Source organism: Manis javanica, chromosome 14 (genome assembly GCF_040802235.1).
Source record: "Manis javanica isolate MJ-LG chromosome 14, MJ_LKY, whole genome shotgun sequence".
NCBI lineage: Eukaryota > Metazoa > Chordata > Mammalia > Pholidota > Manidae > Manis > Manis javanica.
In genome coordinates, this window is record NC_133169.1 from 54,319,259 (window position 1) to 54,338,353 (window position 19,095).

The 19,095-nt window shown below is 48.1% G+C and overlaps 1 protein-coding gene across 4 annotated transcripts in view; it reads left to right on the forward strand.

Annotated features, from left to right (window-relative positions):
• Positions 1 to 19,095, forward strand: part of LOC118972705 (putative histone-lysine N-methyltransferase PRDM6) — a 359,903-nt gene that overhangs the window by 91,825 nt on the left and 248,983 nt on the right. For all 4 annotated transcript variants that reach the window (XM_073221129.1, XM_073221131.1, XM_073221130.1 and 1 more), the window contains one exon: positions 5,358 to 5,493. In XM_073221129.1, coding sequence (XP_073077230.1) covers positions 5,358 to 5,493 — 136 coding nt within the window. The remainder of the gene's footprint in view (positions 1 to 5,357; positions 5,494 to 19,095) is intronic.

Below are 19,095 nucleotides of genomic sequence, written 5' to 3' on the forward strand. Positions count from 1 at the left end.
ACCCCGGCTCCCGGTAGCCCGCGGCTCTCGTTCGGCCCAGCTAGTCGCTGTTCTGAGCGAGCGAACCGTCGGGCGGTGTAACCTGCCGGGGAGTCACTCACTACCAAGCAGTTTGGGGGATGTTCAGGCTTGGTCCTGCCGGGGAGCGTGGTCCCTAGAGAGCTTGTACTGTGGATGATCTCCATCCCGCTTCGCACCTGCAAAGGAAACCTGCTTCAAGTTTTGGGGGGACCTAGGCGGTGCAGGCAGAGCACTGAGCTTTGGGTGCGTGTCTCCTTGAGTTTAGGGGCGAGCGCAGAGCACCCTTCGGGGCTTCCTCCAGCTGACAAAGCGGAGCCCCCAGCGCAGTCGCCCGCGGCCTGCCACCTGAGGACTTCAGTGCCTGCCACTCTTGCAGGGACAGAAACCCTCCCGAAGGAGTAGCGTTTCTCATAATACGCCGAATGTGGGCAGCATCCGTGCAGCACCTCGCACTAAAGGTCTTTGGCGCCGGCGGAGTTGGACCCCGCTAGGTCTGTGTGTGGCGCAGAGTCGGTCCCCAGTGCGCGATCCCGCAGACCCAGCTCAAAATAACATTCGCCGACATTGAATAGCGCTTCCGCAGCCTCTCCACCGCTCCCCTCTAGGTGTCGCTTCCGCCGAGGTTTCCGGCGAGCGAAAAACAGCGCCAGTAGCTTCGTAATTTGCTGCAAGCCTGTGCACCAGAAATTGTACTAGATAGGCCCCCGAGATACAAATATTTGTCCACGTTCTCTGGGCTGAACAGAAACAGAATCTGAATAGCAGACGGCACGGTAACTGTTAACCGAAATGTGCACCGGGAGTGAGCTTGTATTACCATCTGTGACGGATCGGGAAGAAATCCGGGCTCTTCTTAAAAGTCCCAAGTTATTTTCCTACCACTAAGTTGAGGGGAAAGTAGGATATGAATTTTAACAGTGCTCTCCTCATCCTGGAGTGTGCTGGTTTCGGTGCTTACCCTTTCTGGCTTGCAGGACAGGCTTTCGTCTGGGCAGTGGTCAGGTGGCGCTCACCCTAGAGGCAGCTGGTCAGGGGAGTGAATGATGGGGGTGATAGGATGCCAGAGCGCCAGCAGCCCTCAGGCAGTAGCTCAGATGGGAGATGTGAGCTGATGCCCCACAGAGCCCACGTCTGCTTACCGTCTTGGTTTTGTGAGAAGACACTGCCGCATCACTAGACCATTTCTGTTCAGACATACTCCTTTGAATGCTAGCTTTTTACCATGCTAGGAAGAAAAGACCTCTCCCTCTCCCAAGACTTCAGACTGAGCCAAAGGTCCTGCAGGAAGATAGTTTATATATATTGTTAATGAATTAAAATTGTTCTTTGAAGTCATTCCAGAGGCTTTTTCTCTCAAAAATTTTTGATTGCCATCAATTTTTGTTAATTCTAGAAAGGCACTTTTTCTTCCAGAGTGTGGCTAGCTTGTTCTGGGCACTGGGAGAACTTTTATCCCTTTGTGTCCTGGGGGTGGGGGAAGGTGAGGATTTTTCCTGTTTGACCTGTCAGTTACTCCTTCTAGGAAATGCAGGATTTTTCATTGTTGTTGAAGTGATCTTCATATTGTGATCTTTTGACTTAACACTATATTCTAGAGACTAACATTGAATAGTCAGGATTTCATAAAATCTATTTTAATTTCTACTTTGCCTTTCTTGATATTTCTCTGCAAATTCAACCTTCTTGTGCTACTTATATGTGGTCAATTGTGTGCTTACTCAGTTAATGAAATTAAGTAGTTATTTCAAGAGCACATCTGTCCTTACATTTTTCTATCAATGCCTAACACATGGCATGGAACTTCAGGTAAAATAGAATTGCAGTTGAGAGAACGTGGTACTTAAGAGGTATAATGTAAATGTTGGAAGTGTGAGGGTTCCTGCAAGCCATTTGTGTGTGTGATACACATCATGGTAAATGAGAGTGTTGTAGATTTATACATTACACATAGACTAAATTAGGCATATAATTTATCAAATGTTGGAACAATTCACTATAGAATAGATAATTAATGGGACATCCACAGGGTTAGCCTGATATATTTCTGTGCCTGATTTCCCTGGGTTAGTATATGAGGGACTATCTTAGTTTAAACCCTTTTCTTCCAAAAACCTTCACAAATCAAAACTAGGGTCCTAAATCTTTCAGAAGAAATTAATATATAGCCTCCTGGTTTTAGGTTAGGGTTTATATGGTCTTTTTTTTTTTAATCAGGCAGACACAGAAGAGGACTTCAGGATGTTGATGGTTTCCAGCTGGTTCTGTTTGTTGTTTGCCAACAGCCCATGTGTAAAATGCAATGCATGTCAGGTAATTGGCCAGAGCAAACACTTTTCAGTTAGAAAGGTTGGAAATGCAGGTGCCCTGGGTTCACAAACCCGACTGTTCTCTTCAAGTCTAGAGGATGTAGCTTGGTTCTGCCAAATCGCTTCATAATTTCTGGTCCTGTGGGTAACAATGGGAAGCCATTTCCATGTGGCTAATCCATAACCTCTGGTTCGATAATGTTACTGTGTATCTGAGTGAGAGGCTGAGAGAGAGAACCTGCGAACAATCTCTCCAAAAGTTCTGAGGGTCTCTTGCCAAACAGGCCTTGTTCTCAAAAGAGAAAAGAGAAGTTTGTATTAAACCCACTGTCAATCTGATGTCAGTGCTTCTCTCTGGCCTCTGACCCTGTCAGAAAAGACTTCCAAGCTGGTGAGTGTTCTCTGGGGGAGCAGGCTTGGAATTTACATATGCACACCTATATCATTTGCACGCTCATGACACATTTTTCCAACTTTCTTCAAAAAGCAGGGCACTGTTTGGAATGTTACATTACACAAATTTGTAGGACCTCTCTAATTTTAAAGGCAAATAAATAATAGCTCAGATATCAGCTTATATTATAAAACCAGAAATCCTCTAGTTTCCACAAGGAGTGGGTAGAGCCCAACCAGCACTAAGAAAGCAAAATCAGTCTAAACAGGGAATGCAGTCATTTTCCACGTGTAAGTTTGTGATAGCATAAGGAACTAAACAGTTGCCTGGAGGTCGGGTTGCTTGGGTTTTAGTCTAAGTGTAGCCTCTGACGTAGCTGCAGATGCTCCCCAACCTTCCAGGCCTCTGGTGTCCTATGTGTGCAGTAGCCAGGCTGGTGCCTGTTTCTCCTGAGCATGGAAAATTGGGGGAAAGTGGGCTCGGGGGGAGACCTGGGAGGAAGCAGTGAAGTACTTGTCTTGGGAACAGGATGTCTTATCTAGCAAGTGATTGTGTTTTATGAGTTGTTTGAAAGTAAAGGTAGTCCCAGCTCTTTTATGAGGACAATCTCAGGTAGATTTATAACCAATCTTAGGACCCTAGTGTGGACTGAATGAAGCTGATAAACCTAAACTGATCTCAAAAGGAACTCTGAGTTGAAAAAGAGCATTTGTGACCTATTGATGGTTATTTTCTCATTTCTATAATGGGGAGATTCTTTTATTTCCTTCTGTCTGAAGACCAGTAGGGCTAGTTGAGGAGTAATTAGTCACCAAGTAATTAGTTTACCAAGCTGGGGCTGCCTGTGAGCTGAGGGCATCCTTGGCTGCTGGCATTCTGTGTTTTTCCTCGTGGTTTCTTTTTTCAACCACATTCCATCAATAGACAGCAGCAGGGAGGGCTGAGGACAGTGTGCACAGCAGCTCGATTCTGGGTTGGGGGCAGGGGTGGGGGCAGCTTGTCTCTTTCCTCTTGCTCTGCTTCCCAGGCCTTGGTCAGAGCCATGAAAGCTGGAGCAGCTTAGCTCTTGGCCGCTTTCAGAGGAAAGGAGAGATTTGGGGCTCAGGACCGTCTATCTTGCTCTCATAGATTTTTCCCATCTTACTGAAAGCAACTGTTCATTGAAATAAAACTGCTACCAGAGGCAGGACAGGATAGAGGTTAAGAGCACAGACCCCAGGTCCACCTGCCTGGCTTGGAGCCCCGGCTCTCCCACTTGTTTGCCCCATGTCCTTGGCAGGGTACTTACCCTCTCTGTGACCCTCTGTCATTTGACTAGGGGATAATCACTGCCCTCCTCATGGGGCAGAAATGAAGATTATTAGTTCACACCTGTGAAGTGTTTAGAACGATGCCGACCCAAAGTAATTGCTATATAAGTGTTAACCAAATCGATAGTCTCTATTTGGTTATTAGATAGATCATCAAAATTGATTTAGCCCCAGTATTAATTCTTTTTCCATGAACCAAACTGTCGTGAAACTTGAGTTGTAAATTTTTAGGCTATTGCTGCCATAGGTGTAATGAATTGTCAATCATCATGAGTATAAAATGACATGTAAGACACATCCACCTTGCAAATCAAGTCTGATCTGGTGGTGGCCAAGCTGACCTAATTTTACAAAGAAGCTGCTTAGGAATATTTGAGTAATTGGCCTGGCTCATGTGTTCCCCTGTCTTTAATAAAAGCTTGCAGGGACCTCACCAGGAACGAGGTAAACCCAGAGACGCTCTGAGTGCAGCAGGACTCGAGCCCGGGCTTCCGGAATCTCAAAACAGCTGGTTTAACTGGAGAAGCCTGGATGCACCTCCTTAAATGAAGTGATTTGGAGCTTGGCAAAATAAGAACTGAAAGGAGTAGATTTTATTTTGATGCTCTCCATTAATAATAGAACATCAGATGTAATTGGTCTGGGATTACGAGGTAAATTAAAAACTAAATAGTAGATTTCGTGTCCTGAATATTTCATTACTCCAGGAATTGACATCTGTACATTAAGTAGAATAAGATTTTATTACCTCTCTGTTTTTAGTTTATTCAGGCTCAAAGACAGGAACAAGGAAATAAGAGGGACTTTTATATGTGTGCTTACCCAGGAGCACTGATGGAGAATGGATAAGCTGGGAAGAATGATAAAAGGGCAGGGTAGTAACACTAACTTGTGTTACTAGTGCTACCAGTTGTGTGCCCAGTCCCAAACGCTTTCTGAAGAAACTGCAGCGTAGATATATAGTAACCTAACGGGGATGACCCAGTTTCCTGACCCTAGTTTGTTCTTGTATATATGTAGCAATAAGTAGCATTTCAAGTTGGTCTCTACCTTACAGCTGGCATTGACAAAGTTCTTACTATGTGCTGACACTGACTTCTTCAGTCCTAGAAGCAACCCTGTGAAGTACACATAATTGATCCCATTTTAGAGGTGAGTAAATTTAACCTCAGAAGTAGTATAACATCTCTCTAGTAGAACAGAGGAGTTGGTGCCAGGACTTAAACTAAGGTTTGTCTGCTTCCGGAGTACAGGTACCAACGACCCAGTCTGACTTGCTTACATTTTGCAGAACTTAATTCTGAGCATCTCTCATTTTCTCAACAGACTCAACAAAATGAAGCCAGGATACTTTTGGCTGCATCTTGCACTGCTTGGGGCCTCGCTGCCAGCTGTGCTGGGATGGATGGACCCAGGAACCAGCAGAGGACTGAACATGGGTGTGGGGGAGTCGCAGGCAGAGGTAAAGTCACGTAACTGCCAATGTGTCATTTAAAACTGATTGCTTTTTGGTTCCCTCCCCCAGCTTTAGTTTAGACCAGTTAGAGTGCATTGTGAACTAAAGCCACTCCCCCTTTCTGGTGGGGACAGAAAGAAGCAACATGTGTGGATATGGACAGATTTATATTATACTGTAAATAACGGTCTCAAATCTCTCCAGTGCTGAAAGTGTATATTCCAAAAGCAAGCCTCACTTGCATGGTTGGTCTTACGCGAAGACCCTCAAGAGAATAGTCTTTCATATATATAATAAAACTCTGAAAACGCAGAGTTTTCATTGGTGGAGCACACCCCTGTGAATTAATGAAATCTTTTAATTACAAAATGTTTTAAAAGAGATGGGCTCCTTTTCAGGTATGCAGATACAAAGAACCAGGCTGAGAAAGAGCTGGCAGGTAGGGGTCCTGAGGGAGTCTGCCTTAATGAACAGATAAGAATGATTAATGGCATGTTAGGTATATATAAATGCTTCTAAAGTGCTTGAAAAACTGGTTCTCCAATGCCTCCCTGGAGAGTCTCGATATACTGCTAATTGCTTAGTGAACTTGGTCTTAAGTGCTAAAGAGGATTCATAAACTGCAGCCTAGCCCTGCTCAGGTAGTAGGCCTCCTGAATTTGGGCCTCATGAGGGATGCGGTTTTTCCATAGAAAATGTTTTGTATCTGCTGAACCTTATGAAATAGCTTTGCCCTTTCATTAAAACTACCTTGGATATTCTTCACGATGTGGTGAATACTGATTCTCATCCAAGCATTTTCCTTCCATTGGCTTCCTGGGTGCACGCTCTTCTCCTTTTCGCTGTGTGGACTGAGAGAGAAAAATTCCCTCAGAAAGTCAACATGACCAGAGAGTGAATAAGGACGCACAGTGTATGGCAGGATTAATGCATTATTTGATCAAAAGGAATGATTTCTCTTTCATTATTACTAAATTGTAATGCAATCCCAAGCCTAGAAGCCTTAATCTTCAGGGAGCTTCAGAAGTAATTTAATGCACACTTTTCCTGCTGAAGTTAGTGTGGCTTCCTTTTGTGGAGAGCAGCTGGTTGAATAGAAACACTATCTCTCCCATCTAAATCCATGAAGGACACAACTTAATGCTCTTTTCAAAGAGTCTTGCGGCTGACTTGCTGGCCAGGACAGCTGTTCCGTGTGGGAATGGCTTACTCATTATACCTGTCCAGAGGGAAGTGGTCACTTAAATCCTGCAAATGCAGTGGTGAATATTGAACAGTAAAGCAAACAGACAAACCCACAGATAGGCTTGTGTCATCTTTTTACTATTGGGATACACTGGCCCACTGTTTTAAATCACTTATTTCAATTAAAAGAGTCAAACCACTAAGGTGGGATTTAGCTGGAGGGAAACTGCGGGTAAGTCAGTGTCAACCTAGGGCATCTTTACCTTAGCTCTGAACCCCCTAATACTTTGAGTGCCATCAAGGAAAAGCAGATGCTGCTCATTCTGAGGAAGTAAAGCTTTTTTGTTTTGGGGTGTTGTTTGGGTGCCTCCTCCCATTTCCCTCATTAGGATAGAGCCCAGAGATGCTGTCATGTCCCAGGTCCAGGAATTTTGCTGCTTCAGGCAAAGGAAGTGCTGCCTCTGCAGACTTGGAGCCACAGGAACAACTGCCCTATCGATCCCGTTCTCTTTGCGAGAGAGCGAGTGTTGTGAAGTGTTATGACGTCCACTCATCGAGTTTGCTTATATGAATGATTACCAGGATGATGAGAATGTGAATGGCCCTAGGACATAGGACAGCCTCAGTAAATATCTGGAGAGAGCTGAGCATTTATTTGTAACTGATTTGTTTTGTGACCTTGATTGCATTGTATGATGACCCCGCCAAGCCATTACTCTCCAGGGTTCTCTTGCCTGGGATGCCATCCCTTCCCATATGTCTGGATCATCCCCTTCACCACGGCTCAGTTCTGGTTCTTACCTTTTCTCTAGAACCTTCCTTGACCACTCCTGGTCACATTTAAGCTCTTTCTCTGAGGTCCTAGTCTTTCCTTTTAGTGGTTGTTCTTAATTCTTACATTTCTTATTTAACATATGGATGAAGCCTATCTTATTTATATTTCTCCTCCACAGTGTCTAATAATTTTAAGAGCAGAATAGAGGCTCAGTGTGTTTTTGAGCCAATTGTTATTTATTCAACATTTGGTTCTAACCATGAAGTCACCTTGGTGTTTCCCAAATTCAGCCTAGACCCTGGAACACTTAGGTGTGTCACATCTCTCTCTGCACAGCAGGTTCATTTCCAGTGGGGACACGAGTGGTTTCCGTAGCTAATTTGGAGGCAACTTGCTGGCCAAGCCAGGTTTGTATCAACATCCCAGGCAGTCCTTGTGTGTTACAGGATCTGGGTAGTTTCTTCTTTGAATAGTAGCCTTTTAGTATGTCCATACCGACTGCCCAAACCATATTAAACTCCTCCAGCAGTTTCTTCAGACAGTCTTACTTTCTAGAAGACTCAAAACCAGCAAAGTTTCCTGAGACTCTGTAAAAAATTAAAAAATCTTTTCAGGAACTACATGATAAAATGTTTCTATGTGTTTGTATGTTTTTTCCTGGCAGTAATACTTTAGAAAACATTCATTAACTTAAGATTTTTAAAGTACTTGGAAAGCATGAACAAGGCTTGATTTGCCTGTAAAGTTAATCTACTAATTACTTGAGTGCCCTAAGGTTAAATAAGGATTGAATGACCAGTGTGTGTGTGTGTGTGTGTGTGTGTGTGTGTACACATTTTTTCTTTTTTATATTGAGATATCATAGATATACAATCTTATGAAGGTTTCACATGAGCAACATTGTGGTTACTACATTCACCCATATTTTCAAGTCCCACCCACACGGTGCACATTTTTAAAGCAATTAAAGCAAATGTGAATTTTGTTAAATAATTGTTGTCTGTACAAAGACTGCAGTTGAAATAGCTTCAGGGAGTTGACCATTTTACAAACATAGATAAAAAGAAGTATAACTGGTTGGAGTGCCTCTTTTATAGGAGGTGAGTGGCAGTACATGGCCTAGAATACTAATGAAATTCTGAATTCACAGGAAACAATTCTGAGAGAGAAAAACCTATTGAAATTCTGAACTAGTTATATTTACCCCCTTCCCCTATGCACTGGCCAAGATAGATGTAGTAGCAAAATCAGTACTGGTAGGATTTTATATTTGGAGGGATGAAGAAAGTGAGGAGTGATGTGGTGGCTGCTGCCAGGACCCTCACCTCATGAGGGGCAGGGATTTGAGGGAGAGTTCCCCCCACTTTGGGCCCTGGATGCTCTGTCCCTACCACTCACTTGGCTCTAGATGAGATGGTGGCCTTATGCATCCTTCATGCATTTTGCTGAACTTTTTCTAAATTGCTTTTAGCCATAGTTTCTTGTCAGGCACTAAGTAACTATAATCATTGATGTTGGTCCCTTTAGTTGTCAATTTTCTTTGCCTTAGTGCTTATAGACCAGAGATGCCTTTTGAGGTCTGACATCTGTGTGCAAACTCTCATTGGAGAGTCCTGAAGGAACAATATGTGGGATACCATCAGTAATAAGGATGTTCGCCCTCCTCCCTAAGCCCTGGGAAGCAGGAATCCGACCCTGGCTGACTGGCCCTTTCCCCTTTCTGCACGTGTTGGCCCTAGATGCTACCTGCACTCAGGGGCTCTCCTCAGCGAGGGCAGCTTCTAATTGCAGAGGCCTTAACTGCCCTGGCTTCTTTCTGCATTGGTTGGACATTCAGGAAGACTTGGACTGCTAAGACAGGGCATTAATTTTTTTGAAAAGATTTCTTTTTCAGAGTGTCATTGTGCTTATAGACTTGATAAACTTAAGACAACGTGCCCTGCCCTTTCTACAGGGAAAAGACAACGTGCCCAACCCCCACCCTGTGTCCCAACTCTTCCTTTTGATTGCTGGCTAGGGGAGAAGAGCTCGCAGTGGGGTCTGAAGTCTGCCCATCAGCACCTCAGACTCCACAGAAGATTTTGCCCGTCACTCTGCTTGTGGGCATGGAGAAAACAAACTCCTTCCTCCCTGGGGACAGGCAGGGCTCCAGGCTGGGTGCTCAGCACTTCCCAAGCCTCCTCTGATGTGCAGGCCTGCGTGCATCTCCCATGTATGTTTGGACTCACGCTTCCTAAACGCTCGCTGCTGCCAGCTCCAGCATTTGGCTTTCAAAGAAGAGCCTTGGAGTGAGGTGTCACAGCAAGAGGCACGGCGGCCCTTTCTCCAGGCGAGGAGCAGTAGGGTTCCCGACTGCACCCCTTTAATGAGGATCCAGGATTTCTGCTGCAGGTGTGGTGGCAGCCTGCGGGGTGGGAGCCTCTTCTCTGGTCCTTGAACCCTTGGCCATGGCTCTCTGCTGATTCTTCTATGTCACGAGGTGTGGAATTTAGTTTCTCAGGTACAATTGGGAGAGCACAACCCCCAGCTGTAGATATGTGAGTAATTGCATAATTTTCCAGGTGAAAGATGGTGACAAATACTCCGAGGTCGCCAGGCACTGGATGAGCTGGTTCCCACCTCCTGAGTCAGGAGGGATGAGTGTCTCCTGAGCTTCAAATCGTGGGCAGACAGCCGGAGGGTCCTTGGGCGATATGGATGCTGCTGCAGCAGCTCTGCGCATGGGGTGGCCCTGAAACTGAGGTTCTCATGGGCTTCCAGGGATGCTAGTTCTTCCAGCCCCAGAGAGCACCAGGCAGGAAAAGCCCAAGAGGAGGCCCCCTGCACACACCCGTGAAGGAGAATCTGTGTGCTGGCTGACCCTGGCCTTTTACCTCCCTGCAGTTGAGACAAGGAGAGAAGTGTACAAGCTGCAGTCATGCCAGAAGTAGCTGGATGGGACGCTGGCTTCCAGGGCAGGAGCAGGGAGGCGTAGGGAGCGGTGAGCTGAAGCAGCCTGGGTTCCAGACTCATTGTCACCTATTTGCAAGACAGCAGGTCGATAGGGACTCTTGGATCTCTGAACCCAGTGCTCCTCTCTGGCTTCTCTGCAGTGATTTAATCCTGAGCATCAGCCCACACTCCCATGCTGTCACCCATCGCCACCCCCATGCCACCTACACTGGTGTCCTGCCCAGGTTCTGTCCCCAGGGCCCAGCCAGGTTGTTCTGGGGACCACAACTGCCAGGCTGGTGCTGTGCTTCGGAGTCTGCTTTTTATTTTCATCTTTCATCAGAGTGACCGTCTTCATTCTTTGTGTTGGATGTTTCTCCTCTCTCACTGCTCCCTCAAGCCCTCTGCTCTGTACCACTTGGTGCACTGCATGCCCCCTTTAGTATTTGGAGAATGTAGTTGAGAGTTTTAATTGACTCTGAAAAGTTGTGTGACCCAAGAAAATGAACATTTATGAGTTCATGGAAAACCATTATTCTTCTTTCTCTTAATTTAGCATTTACTCATTTAACTTTCTTTATTCCTCTGCTGCTAAATAATCTATGCTTGTCTAGGAAACTTTCCACCCTTGTAATCAGGACATGAGGCCATGCATTGTAAATGGGGCTCTGATTTCCATTTTCGGGGAGTTGGCAGCATCAGATCTGTCAGGCCCCAATCATCTGCTTGATTGATTCTCTATGACTTCTGGGTTAGCTCTCGTTTCCCATGACTTATGGGTTAGCTCTCGTTTCCCATTTAGAGACAAGTAAATGCCATGTTGGTGTCAAACAGATGCTAACAGGCCCCATGTGAGTGGGCTCTGCTTGTCTGTCTTGCCAAGCCAGGGCCATTGTCCTTCTGCCTCCATTGCTGTGGTTTCTGCTACAGGGCTCCTGGGCCTTGTCTTGTCTCCAGCCACCTCGGGGGTGGAGGGCCCTGGTTCCAGGAGTGGAGGGTGGAGGATGAGATGGGCCCTGGACTCTGAAATCAGAGCACCTGAGCAAGTGCAGGGGGAGTCAGGCGCCCTGGCTTTGAGGGGAGGAAGTGTGCCTCTGGCCAGGAAGCTGCCTCTGCAGCCTTTCATGTCTCTAGATGGGTGGCCTCCCGCATTTGCATTTTGGCCTTCAGGTATTCCCTTGAGTCTGCATGGCCTGGACCAAGAGAAACCCACTGTCCTTCCTCATGGAATCCTGGTTCTAATGTGGAGAGGTTTGTTTGTTTGTGTTTTTTAAAAACCTGCATATTCTCATTTAACACTCCATGTTGTTGGGGCCACCAGCTGACCCTGGCGACCAGCAGTTCCTAGCCCCATGCTGTGCTCAGATAGTTCAAGGACTAGTGAAATTCAGAAAATAAAATTCACTTCAGTTCATTTAATTTCAGTATCTGTCTCTCTGACAGTACTTCTGGACTTAGCAGGTAGTGGTGACACAGAATCCAGCTATAAATAGACCCCTGTGGGGTGAAGAAGGAACAGAATTCTGGCAGGGGCTGAGGGGGAGGGGCAGCTTCCTCCTTCTGGACAAGGGATGCTGTCACACAAGCTGCTCTGGAGGAAACAGTCCCTGAGGCAAGGATCCCAGCTGTAGTGAGGCCAGATAGCCATGGAGGTATGGAGATGGGAGCAGGAGGGTAGAGGGATGGAGCTGTGCAGTGTGGCTACTGGGCAGTGAGTGAGCAGGACTGCCCGCTGTGGCAGGTGAGCTGGGTGACACCACTGAGGCCAGTGCTAGCCATGCACCTGTGTTTATGGCTCGGGCTTCTCTGCAGTCCAAGGTAAAGCCCGTTAGCCCTTTTGCCCACTCCCAAGACTTGAAAGATAAGCCAGTGGGAGAGAGCCCAGCAGAGCCCCTTAAGCCCTCTAGAACCTTCTGACTCAGAAGAGCTTTTTGCTGAAAGCTTGGTTATTTCAGGATGAGAACACAGGGTCCTCATTTAGGCTTTGTGTTCCAGGTCCAGCCTGGCACAAACTACGTCTGTGAAACTGAGCCACTCCTTTGTCTTCCCCGGGCCTCAGTTTCCTCAACTGAAAAGTGAGGGGGTGGTCAGGAGGCCAGCTCAGGTACTTTTTTGGGTTGTGTTCATATCTAAAGTCTATCGCTGCTGACTGGGCCCCTTTAAGCTGTGTGCAGAATGCTCCCCCTGTTATTTCAGGTGTAATTTTGCCTCTTATTCCTATATGGCCAAGTAACAGGTATGAGTTCTGAAGGGCTGGTGCATCCTTGTCTAGCATCACCTTCGTGTTCCCCTCTGGGAAGGGACAGCAGATGAGCAATTCTCCCTCGGGGTCACTGAACTCGGGGTGGAACCATGTGGGGTCTGTTCGGGCAGAAACACTCTTCTGTCCCTCAGTGCAGACCTGGGTTCAGAGAAGGCTGTTGCCTTATGTACTGATGTCACCAACTCCAGCAACTTGCTGGTGTCAGGAAGATGGGGGCAGTGGGGGGGGGGGGGTCCTTGGCAGCCTGAGCTGGAAAGGAACTTGAATTGAGCCTCTTATTCATTGTCTAACAGGGACTAAATGTCTGCCATAAGCTGGGGACTCTGCTCAAAGAGGTGGATTCTAGACCCTTTGATCTTGCAGAACAGAAAAATGAAAACTTTTTAAGACAAAACTCAGCTACTCCCTAGAGTCTCTATCACTGCTTTGTTTACACCTTGATTAAACTTTCTTATTTATAAAAAGGATAAAAGGCAGAACAAGGGGCAGTGTGTCCCACCATGCATTTCTCCGGCACATTCTACGTTGCCCACATTGGTGTGCTGTGCCCAAGGAAGAGTCAGACACAGGTGCAAGTCATTGGGACCAAGGCCCCTGGAAGCACGTGGTAGTGTGGCCTCATATTTCCTGGTGAGCTGGAGACAAAGCCATGCTTAGCTACCAGGCCCCCAGAGCTGGGCCCAGTGGCGTTGTCTGTGGTGTCCATCCTTATTTCATGCCTGAAAGACCTAGCTCCAAGTTGGGCAGGATGGCCACTCCTCCCAGAAAGAGGTGCCATGAGCTCTGCACAGGTGGGGCAGTCAACCTGTAAAGAGGTCTCCATGGTTAGGCCCAGGTACTTCTCTACATCAAACTGACAGGTACAGCTGGGTTTTAAAGGGAAAGTGGGATACAGGATTTCTTGTTCATGGTTTTTAAAATTTCTCTGACATTTGCTTTATCTACTCATGGAAAATGACACACCACTGGTATTCAGTTGATGATTTCTTCCTCCTAACAAAAAGGCAGTCTTGTTTTGTTCCTTCTAGAAAATAAGAAAACTCGAGTTTGCTCTTGGCCGGAGTGGAGAATGGAGGAGTGGTCTGGGGGGCTTGGCTGGGCCTCCCTGAATCAAAGGGCACATTCCAGGCTGACTGTGCACAGGGGAGGTGGCGCTGCTGGGTGGCCGACCTTGGCCAGCAGGGACCGCCTTAGAGCCCGCTGGTGTCCGTCATCCCGTCCATCTGTAGGGGCTCTGGAGTGATTGCTTTATGCTTCCGCTGAGAGTGAGCCCTTGGGTTTCCCTTCCCCAGGCTTCCAAAGGGCCTTGGGTTCCACTGAAGTCCTTCTGGAGGTCTTAGCTGGAAAGAACTGCCACCGTTACTTTTGTTAAACTACTTCAAAACTTGGGGTTTTAATTTATTCTGGGTCTGCATTGAGAAAGTGTGTGTCTAGTTTTTTGAGAGTTGAGAAGTCATTGCACTATTTCTCACAGAAGTCCTGTCTAGACCACACCACTGATCACCAGTGAGCCTCTGAAGGCGAATGAGTAGCTAGAAGAGCTGCTTCTGCTGGCCCCCTGCCCATCTGTGAGGGGAGTGGGAGGGGCGGGAGAGCGACATGACTTGGGTCGCAGGCCCAGCGAGGGGTCTCGGCCTCAGAAGCACGACCTGCTTGTCTGGCAGGTCCTCTGTGATCTGGGGGCTTGGTTGGCTGGTGGTGGGACAAGCTCCTGGCCTGGGCAATCTGGGGCAGGTGGTTCTCTGGACTGCGGCCTCCCCATGCCAAGCTCTGTATGTTCTGCATTCCCTCTTTCCCCTCCAGGATATTTGTTGTTTTGAAACTCCACAGTTGGTTTTTCCTGCTGGGGCCAAATCGCTTACTTGCCATGCAGCCTGTCTGCGTGGCTTCCTGAGGAATCTGTAGCCCGCCTTTGCCTCAGGAGACCCTCCAGTCAGAGAGCCCAGTGGCTTCAATCTGCTTCTCTTGCCAGCTGCCCAGCTGAGGGAACTCACTCTCTCCGACCTTCAGGTTAGCGATGAGTAAAACACAGGTGGTAATAGCCCTGAGTTAGGGTTGTCATGAGGACTAAGATAGTGCGTATGATACCTGGCACAGGGTGCTGCTCAGAACATGGCAGTCGGAGCTGCAGTCTTGTGTCCATAATGTCAGAACCCCACTCAGTACCCATCAGGAAGAAAGAAGCCTGCCCCGCTGTGGCCTGGCATGTCAGCCTCAGCTGTGGTCCTGGCCGCTCTGTGATTAGCAGGGTGGCCCTAGGGATGGGAGGGTCTTCCTTCTGGTGGAATGGCAAATATCCAGGGCTCTGGGCCCCCGGATTCCCAGGGTCTAGGAGATTGTGCTACACAGGAGGATATTCAGATGTTGTCAAGGGAGTAAGTGAATGAGTCAGCAATATTTTATTCATTTTGGCATCAAGTAAGGATTTGGACAAGGGATGTATGGCTTGAGTTTCTCGGACTCCTTACAGAAAAAATCCCAGGAGAGACCTGGCTTTAGTTCCACTTTGAGTAGAATCCCATCACAGTTTGAAATCTTTCCAAAATCCTCACTGAATCAGTAGAAGTTTAAGAGAGTCTTATGGGCTCTGTATGTGTGTGTGTGGTGGGGACAGAATCCTTGATTCAGTAGCTGTCCCCTCCCTAGAGGGGTCTTTGGGGCCTGCCTGGCCCTGGCTGTCCCCTCTGTGAAGCAGCCAGCATCACTATGGCAGGTGCACCAGAGCCTCACCCTAAATGAGAACCCACAGAGTGAAATGTAAACACAAACAAATTAGGATGTTCTGCTTGTGGGTAGACGTTTCCTGGTCAGCAGGAATAGTCTGTGGTTCCGGAAGTGTGGCTGCTCCAGCTGTCCCTACAAAAGGGAGGGAGGGCTTGAGGGTGGTGGGACCAGAAGCTGTCTTAGGAGATGTCATTATAAATACCTGTAAGACTCCTGATGGCTTTTCTTGATGCTAGTCTTACGACAGTTCGGTTAAAAGCTTCTTGAAGCTGTTACATCATTTAAAGCTTGCTCTCGAAAGAAAACAGAGCTCTTTTTCCATTTATTTCCCTTTCCAGCCTTGTATTTAAAACATGCTTAAAACCTTTTTCTGTAGCAAAGACCTCAAGCTTCTATGGTTCTGATGCCACATTTTGTGTGTTTATTCCAGAGAAATAGACTTTCATGTGGGCATGTGGGGAGATGTCAAATGAGGAAGGCCTGCCGGGCAAATGCTCAAATTGATGTTTCTAAAATATGCCCCACTGATCCTCTTCTTCCTCCTTTACTGTCTTCTGCTTGTTTGTTACATATGTTACTGTTTTCACTTAGGATCTGGCTATAAAGAATGGTATTCTCTGCCTCTTGCTGGGGTGCTCATCCCCTGGCAGTGTAGCTTGGGAGAATATCTTGGCATGACAAAGCAGAGCCTCCCACTGGTGCTCCTCTGGGTGCTGTGACCCACTTAGTATGGGTCTGTGCACCCTGTGTGGTCTGAGCCAAATGGGACACCTGGCAGTTTTAAGTCTTAGTCATCAAACGGTAACCCTCCCCTGAGAGGTGTGGCTGATGGGAAATCCAGTGCCCATGCCTCAGCTGCTCTGAAGGTAGAAGCTGGAGCGTCACAATGTCACGCACACAGGCTGGACTCTGCTGACTACGGTAGCCCCATGGTGCCCGGGGCCCATAATTTCAGGGCCCTTCTTGCATTTCCAGCACTTGTCCCAGAGCACAGTCTTTACCCCTCCGGGCCCTCTCCTAGGGTGGTTCTCCCTGCAATGGCCCCGTCCTTGTTGGCGCAGGTCCCACTCAGAGGATGTGGGCTGATGGTCAGGGCGAAGGCTGCTCATTATTGCTCTGTCTCATTTTGCTTAGGTTGCTTCCTCCTGTGACAGTGCTGCACTGTCATGCTGGAAGTCTTAGCTCTTGCATTCGAGTCTCATCTCGAGCAAGGTGTCCATCCTTGTCCATCAGGTTGTGATTTGACTTTTTAAGAATGAAAATGCTTCTATGGTCAAGCTGACTAGAACTAAATTGCCTGTGATTCATTATACATTCTAGATGAAAACACATAATGAAATGTAAACAATCCCATTCACAGTGACTGTTCTTGTATCAAGAAAAGAAGGCCATGAGCTGCCTTCTCCAGGAAATTCCTGTACATGGTCTCAACTCGGGATTATGAGAAAGAAGAAGGAATAATCACAAACAGCTTTAAGAAATCACCTGTATACTCACCCACGGAGAGCAGTGAATACAGCACAAATTGGATTCAGCTAGCAGTGTGGGCCAAACAGTAGGCGACATGAGAGTTCAGAGCGGAGGGGTGCTGGGTGGGTGGACTTGGGAAGGACCTCTTAGAGGTGAAGGGCCTTGGAGAGGAAGGCAGAGATCTGGGTGGGCAGCGTATTTGAGGAGGAGGAAGACTGCAAGTACAGGTGTGGCGTGGAGTAGGACCGTGTCTGGTGGGAAGCGAACAAAGACAAGACAGATGAGATGGATATCCAGGCCTGCCATCAAAGTGGCCCACCGCGGCCCCTCTGGGGGCCAGGAGCAGATTCACATTCCAATATGCTCCTGTATAAAGAAGGGTCATCCTGAGGCCCAGAGATGTCTGGGAGCCTGCCACAGGCTGCCTGGTGGGCCCAGCATAAAGTCATCAGGCAGCCTGCCCCTCATCTCCCCACTTCCCAGCCACACCATCTCCCACGTCCGTTTCTCTCTCTGGAGACTGGCCTTTCCCCAGAGCTGCAGATCCCATCTCCCGCCCTTCGCTGGGTAATGGAAGCCCCACGGCCCTGCCACCACACACACTGTAACCCCAGGGCCATGCACTGCTTGGCAGAGGCTTAGTCCCTGAGGACCTGGTTGGCTTGACGTGGAGAAGCATCTGCCCTAGTCCTCCCACCTGTGGCCAGGGGACAGGTCCCCACATGTGAGGTGACATTCAAGGGCTCTGAGCAGAGGTAGGTACAGGCCTACCTGGAGGAGGGCGGGGACGAGGCTCAGGAGCCAGTCTCTGCAGCCTCAGTACTCTGCAATACGAGCAGAGTTCTTAGAAGTGCGGGCATCTTATGGAGTCAAGCTTTCTGATCTTCAGATCTAGAGGGGGAGGAGGAGGGCATTCTACGTGGTCTTAACTCTTTGCTCTTCTGCTTTGTCTGCACACCTTCCCCTACCATCGGTGCCTTCACCACACTAACCTGGCCTGCCTGCAGCTGGGCAGTGTGGAACTTACCCGCCCCTAGGTTACCCCAGCAGATAGGCCATAAAGTCCACCTGGCCTCCAAGGGCTGGCCAGTTACCCCCTGACCCTCCCCTGCCTCCTGATGCTTGTGTACAGGCCCTGGCCACCGAACTGAGTACAGGGGAGCAGGCTTTGCGGCTTAGATATGGCCCCGTGACTCCCAGTCATATCCCATGTGGCAGCAGGAGCTCCTTAGTGTGGCTGCTTTGAGGTTTAGCGGGGATTGTTCTTGGGAAGAAAGTAGGGCTTCGTGGGAGAAGGGTCATACTTTACCAGGTATCTCTTCCTGGAGGGTCTACCACCCCTGGAACACAGTGAGCAACATCACGATTGAGCTGTTGAGGGATAACAAGGCAGGTCATCATGGAAGACAGCCACGGTGTTGCTTCCCGGTTCTGGGGCTGAGCTTTGCTCCCAACCAGGTGTAAGCTGTTGTTGTGTTAGGAGCTGAAGTTTTGATATGATGTCTATTTTTGTGTAACCAAGAATTAGGGAGGGTTAGGGAGCTGACAATATTTCAAGGGTGGGGATACAGGGGAAGGGGCACTGGGGCCCAGAGCTCAGGGTCCAAATGGCACTTCCCACCCTTCCCTCGGGAATGAGGAGGGCACTCCTGATGGGTATTCTGATTCTGACATGGAAGTCTTTGAATTCCATAGCTGTTGATGGTGATAACATTAATAAACAGCTACCATTTTGTCAAAGCTTAAGTGGATTACCTCCCTGACTCCTTAAAAAGCTTCTATTAACTTGTTTATTTTATACATGTGGAACCCGAGGCCTTGAGGTGGGTGAGCTCTTTGAGGTCTCCTGTATCTTACGTAGTGGGGCTGGGGTTTTGCTCCCCGCCTTCTGACAGTCCTGCCTGTACCCCACCTGTGTGCTCTGCTTTCACCCACCACCTGTGTAGTCTTGAGGCTAAGAAAAGGACATTTGATGATCATGAGCTTTGAAGGCCAAAGCAGACTCACATCAGATAAGGTGTCCCTGGCTCCCGGAGGGCAGCAGAGCTGGAGGGAGCCTCCTGGGGCCGGGCTGCGGGCAGCCTCCAGCTCTTCCCTGTGGGGAACAGCAGAGCACCCTGCTCCTGGTGAGGCCCTGGCTCCCACACACAAGCCTGTCTCCTCTCTTCTCCCGCCATGGGGAAGGGCCAACACGGCAGCCATTACTCCTAAGAGAATGAACATCCCTTTGGCCATTTCTCTCCAGTTACTCAGTGGGGTC